Here is a 5,176-nt window from a genome sequence, read left to right as displayed (position 1 = left end):
ATCAGTTCCTTCCGTCGACCCCGACAAGGATTATACGTTAGGAAGTTTCTTTTTCTATTGTAGGAATTTTGTAGCGTCTTTTGCAAGTGATTTTATTTGTAAAGAAATGTCTTTAACTAAAGAAGCTTTCAAACAAAAGCAACAAGAAACATGAAATGAATTCACTTGATGTTTCTTGTTGTTATTGTTTATTTATTACTTGTTGTTTTCAGGAGCAAGCGACGACCCCATGCCCAGTGCTGGAGATCTCCTAACACGGCGCCCAACCATACTCGGAGGAAACCGAAAAAAAGGCCCGACCACCTTCAAGACAAATCCGTTGTTTGATTACTCAGATGAATTATAGAAAACATACTGTCGTGAGACTATTTAGTGTCCACTATCTTTGTAGATTAACTTAAAGACGCATGCAAAAATGTGGAAGTAATTTTCGTCATAACGTGAGAAGTGGAAGGCAAGTTTACTTTTACAATTACAGCGAAAGGTGTCAAGAATTTGATGCTACCTCAGTATGTTACTTCGGAGTAACAGTTTACAATTTTAACGATGAACCCGATGTTAATTATTGTACAAAGTGTATATAGCGTACTATCTGAGTTGTATTCAGGCGCTCATTATTTGTTTATACCAGCCTTTTTTATTATTATTTACGTTGAGCATTGTTAGATTCTGTAGTATAGATTAGTTTATATTTACAACTTAAGTTGATGACTATGGTTTTTTATACAAAATTATCATGTCTGGCGAACAACATAGAATATGAAAATGTAATGTTTCGGAGACGAAAACAAGAGACTGTTGTGAAGCTTTTCAAATGTAATTAGTTGTTTATATTTATTTGATATCTTTGGTAAGTGTAATTTATGGGTTTATGCCAATGATTCTTCATGTGATATGGCATCTGGAAATACTTGTAAACGCCATTGATTATAGTAAATGTTGTAATACCTTCCCATTAAGGCTGAAAAATGCGCACGTTTGTATCTTTATGTACTTTTTATGCAATTAAAACCTGTATGCATTAAAATATTACATACCAGCAAGTCTTTCATATTTGGATGAAAGAGTGTCCAAACGAGTAGTCGAACCGTTTTTATTGTGTGCATAAAATAAAATCTGTACAACATGGTGAGGTGAGGTACTAAACGATGGTGTTAAGTGCAAACATAAAATGAAAATTATCTAACATAAGTAATATCTTAGTTTCATTCTTCAATTAAGAAAAATCAAAATTATCAGCATAGAATCCGGGAATATATGTGAAATAGAAAACAAAAAAATTATCCAAAGTTGGCGTTGAGGTAATGATATTTTTGAGTGTCACCTTGTGACAAAACAAACCCTGTTTCCTGTATATGTATATTTTTTTTATTAAAGGTTTCACTAGTTAAGGTCTGGAAACATAAAAAGGATTTTGAGCCCCATAGCATATGTCGTTGGTACTACAGTGTAACGTCCGTTTTCTCCTTTACTCTGCCTCGTACACCGGATTTGCCCGAGCTGCTGGCCACAGGTGAGGCTTGCCATTCCTGAGGAACCGAGAAGTTCCAAACAAGGGTGGTCGACGCGATGGTCGTGAGGAGAAGTGAACTTCCGGATCTGAAACAGAGATGAATTGTGTTCACTTAATCAAAATTGCTTTGTCCATGCCAATTGTTAATTATATAAATTATGTGGCCCTGTTAACTTATTTTTTATAATTTGGCAGTGCTGTGTCACATTGCCTTTGTCATATATTATTGAATAAAAAAATAGCATTTTTTCTTAAGATTATGTCGATGAGGGTTAGACATCCAGGTAAAAAGACATACCAAATAAGAGTTACTTAAACAACTTGATATGATTTTTTCCACAACATATCCAGTTTGTTGAGTAACCGCTATTTGGCAGTTATTTACATGAAAATGCCACATTCTTTATCAGGTATATTCTATAAGAAGAGCCAATAGGGTAATTATGTGTTAATTGAAGAAAAGCGTAACAAAGAAAAGTTTACAACTGATTTCATAAACTATATCTCACCAATATGTTCTATCTCTATGACGTCAGCCTTGCCATTTCCAGTGGCCTTTGTCTGCATCGTACAGGACGCTGGGTAGGGTAGCCGCGCCAGGTAGTGGAGAAGAGTCCGGATCCGGTGATACAGCATCGTCAGGAACTGTAGTAGCTAAACAACATGTGGTAGGGCAAGGTTAAAATGGAATAATACATAATGTCATTTTATGTCAAAGAGTTAGGTTTAAGTTATGGGTTAATTGTTCAAGCCAACGGAGTAATGTACCGCATTTTATGTATGTATGTATGTGTGTATGTCTGTGTTTGTGTGTGTGTGTGTGTGTCTGTGTTTGTGCGTGTGTGTGTGTATGTGCGTTTGTGTGCGCGTGTGTGTGTGTGTGTTTGTGCGTGTGTGTGTGTGTTTGTGCGTGTGTGTGTGTGTGTATGTGCGTTTGTGCGTGTGTTTGTGTGTTTGTACGTGCGTGTGTGTGTGCGCGCGCGTGTTTGTGTTTGTGCGGGTGCCTGTGTGTGTGTTTGTGTGTTTTTGTGTGTTAGCGTGTGTTTCTGAGTGTGTGGGGTTTTTTTTATGTTTGTGTGTGTGTGTGCGTGTGTGTGTCTGTGTCTCTGTGTGTGTGTTCGTGCGCGCGTGTGTGTGTTTGTGTGTGTTTGTGCGTGTGCTTGTGAGTGAGTTATGTATATATGTGTGTGTGTGTACGTGTGACTGCATACATGTATGCTTGTGTGTGGACGTGTTTGGAGATACATGCATGCCTGTTGTTTTTCGCTTTGCAGTTTTCTTTACATTCTGCCTGAGGGCATATAAACTTCCGACTATAACTCGCTTGATACAGCTGTTTGAAAATAATATCAATACACTTTTGTGAACCGAAATATTAAAAAAAAGGCCTTATACCTGTAGTACCCCGAACACTAGAAGTGACAGCAGGCTGAGCGGGTTGGCGTCCCACAGCCTGAGCTCGGGCACGTACGTCAGAGACACGATCAGCGTGATCCACATCACGTTCAACACCAGTAGGACTAGGATCCAGGAGTTACGTAACTGTACAAGCTCTGTTCTGCAAGGGTAAAGTAACGCATAATGGATACTGGATAAGCTAAGCAGTGTAAGCTGTGGTTAGTTTTTTTTTACAAAATGCAATGAATATTGCGAATTTATAATACATTTAAAACGTTGCATAATTATGAGCCCTAGATATGTTTAGTTCGCTTGACCATTTACTAGAGATACTTTAGTTAGTATTAGAGACAATATTTATTGTTTTTATTACTAAATGTCTAAAAGCATACCACGTCGCTGAAGATTTGACATCGATATACACAATGTGACAGGCACTCAAGCAACTGGATATGATCTTAAAAGCGATGAGACGTTTCAAACAGTCTTTCATCAAATACTTGACGAGAATCTGCAGTTTTTTTTACCCAGAATCTCAATTGGTATGTTAATGAGTTGAATCTCATTAGTTAATTTGGTTCAGTTCACATATCTTAATAATTAGTTTAAATTTTTACTATTAGCCTGCAAGCAGGACCGGCCCATTTTGCTGTAGCCTTGTTGCATATGTTTCACAGCAAACACATACTAGATGAAAGCTACCATAACAATTTTGTCGGAATCCCGCTTACCTAATATCAGTATCGGTGCTGAAGAGGGCGATCTCCGGGTCCAGACACTCCTGACGTAACCTGTCCCAGAACTTAAACTCCAGTGACCTCGTGCTGTCGTGTTGCATGATGATCGTCTTTACCTTCTTTAAGATGCTTTTCACCTGGTTGATTCTTTTACCAGCTTGATATATGAGTATTTCATGGAAAAGAACATAGTCGAAGTCAAATTGTATTGGACAGCACTTGTAACATTTACAATGTAAGATAAACGCTGTATAAAACTGTTGACTAGCTAAAGGTATTATTATACTGTTATATTTTTTATTATACTGTTATTGGGTGGGCCGACTACTCACTCTTTGCAGCCAGGGGCTGAATTGCGAGGAGCTTACAATAGGCGGGGCTAGATCGCAAGGGTCTGGAGCGACGTGCCATTCGGCGCCACTCTGGTGACCTTAATACGACTGTCGCAGGTGTCTGGAGCGAGCTGCCATTCGGCGCCACTCAGGTGACCTCAATACGACAGTAATTGCCCCAGGTGCGGCCAAGGTACTGTAGGTTTTACATTAGTATACCTTAAACTACACCTAGATGTAGACTCCAAAACATAACTGAAACGAACGGTTTCTAAAACAGTAATGTTTGATAGATGTAGGGCTATGTACTTGAGTTCCTAAAGTATTTTCTGTCCGTCAGCCGTACAAGACGCTGTTGAATGCCATGGCACCAGAGTCATCATTGTTCCTCAAAATGTAATATGGGCCACAATGTTTTAAATATACCATAGCTAATGGGCTGAATTATGTACCTACGGCCACTACGCCAATGGCATATTGAATAGATATTTGTTAAGAAGAGAAATAGTACATACTTTCTTCTGGGCTCTTCATTTTCTTAATAGCGTTGGTGATCCTCTTGATATGAGCTGAGAAGAAAGGCAATACAAATACTAGTATTGGTAGGGTGTTTCTTGTTAAAGAAAACATCCTGTGCAATAGATTTCTATGTTTCTATCATTATAATCATTGGATAACTTTTAATCTCCTTGGATAAATGCTAATTCCCATATGGGAATAGTGTGTGGACCAAGCACAAATATCCATTCTTATTGGTCACACAATTTTCCCTCGCCCACGCAGCGGCTTATCCTGTAGTAATGTTAGCTAGGCTATGGTATATGTTATGTTATCGTAACCCCCCAGGACATTAGTTATTAGATGTAATATTTAGAGACATACCCATTTTTGTTATCTTCAGGTCTTTCAGTAGATCGTTCACATCCATCGTCTTAAGACTGGCGAGATCGTTCTTGGAGATGATACCGTACGTCTCAAAGCTGTTGATGTACTCTCCCATACCGATAGAATCTAACCACTGGCGACAATTTTCCTGTAAACGAAACAAATAAACAAATCAAATTTCAGTCAACGAAACACATTATATAGAAACAATTGTAACACATGATGAATTAAGTCATATTCCAATAGGACGTACAAATGTAATCGTTATCTTTGTTATATCTTATATGACCCTCACCAAATTCCCCATGATC

The 5,176-nt window shown here is 38.2% G+C and overlaps 2 protein-coding genes across 2 annotated transcripts in view; one reads left to right on the top strand and one right to left on the bottom strand.

Moving 5' to 3' along the window:
* The window catches only part of LOC118411193, a gene marked incomplete at its 5' end in the record, with an annotated part of 17,513 nt that extends 16,481 nt beyond the window's left edge, over nucleotides 1-1,032 (top strand). Inside the window, 1 exon segment of the mRNA XM_035813272.1 lies at nucleotides 213-1,032. Coding sequence (XP_035669165.1) covers nucleotides 213-346 — 134 coding nt within the window. The 3' untranslated portion in view covers nucleotides 347-1,032.
* Nucleotides 1,033-1,079: 47 nt separating this feature from the next.
* Nucleotides 1,080-5,008, bottom strand: LOC118412249. The gene is made up of 6 exons (XM_035814978.1): nucleotides 4,863-5,008; nucleotides 4,496-4,549; nucleotides 3,643-3,805; nucleotides 2,909-3,071; nucleotides 2,023-2,167; nucleotides 1,080-1,599 (listed from the first exon to the last, which is right to left on the bottom strand). Exons 1-6 carry the CDS (start codon nucleotides 4,978-4,980, stop codon nucleotides 1,469-1,471), a joined length of 774 nt encoding a protein of 257 aa, XP_035670871.1. The 5' UTR covers nucleotides 4,981-5,008; the 3' UTR covers nucleotides 1,080-1,468.
* Nucleotides 5,009-5,176: the final 168 nt, after the last annotated feature.

The sequence above is a fragment of the Branchiostoma floridae genome, chromosome 3 (genome assembly GCF_000003815.2).
Source record: "Branchiostoma floridae strain S238N-H82 chromosome 3, Bfl_VNyyK, whole genome shotgun sequence".
Lineage (NCBI taxonomy): Eukaryota > Metazoa > Chordata > Leptocardii > Amphioxiformes > Branchiostomatidae > Branchiostoma > Branchiostoma floridae.
This window is presented reverse-complemented; position numbering and strand designations above follow the sequence as displayed.

What these genes read in the sequence shown, in the direction of transcription:
- LOC118412249 (XM_035814978.1), bottom strand. Translation starts at nt 4,980, where the DNA reads ATGGGAGAGTACATCAACAGCTTTGAGACGTACGGTATCATCTCCAAG. An exon ending in CCTGAAGATAACAAAAATGG is followed by an intron (nt 4,550 to 4,862) that starts GTATGTCTCTAA and finishes CTTTCTTCTCAG; the next exon opens with CTCATATCAAGAGGATCACC. An exon ending in CATAGAGATAGAACATATTG is followed by an intron (nt 1,600 to 2,022) that starts GTGAGATATAGT and finishes TCTCTGTTTCAG; the next exon opens with ATCCGGAAGTTCACTTCTCC.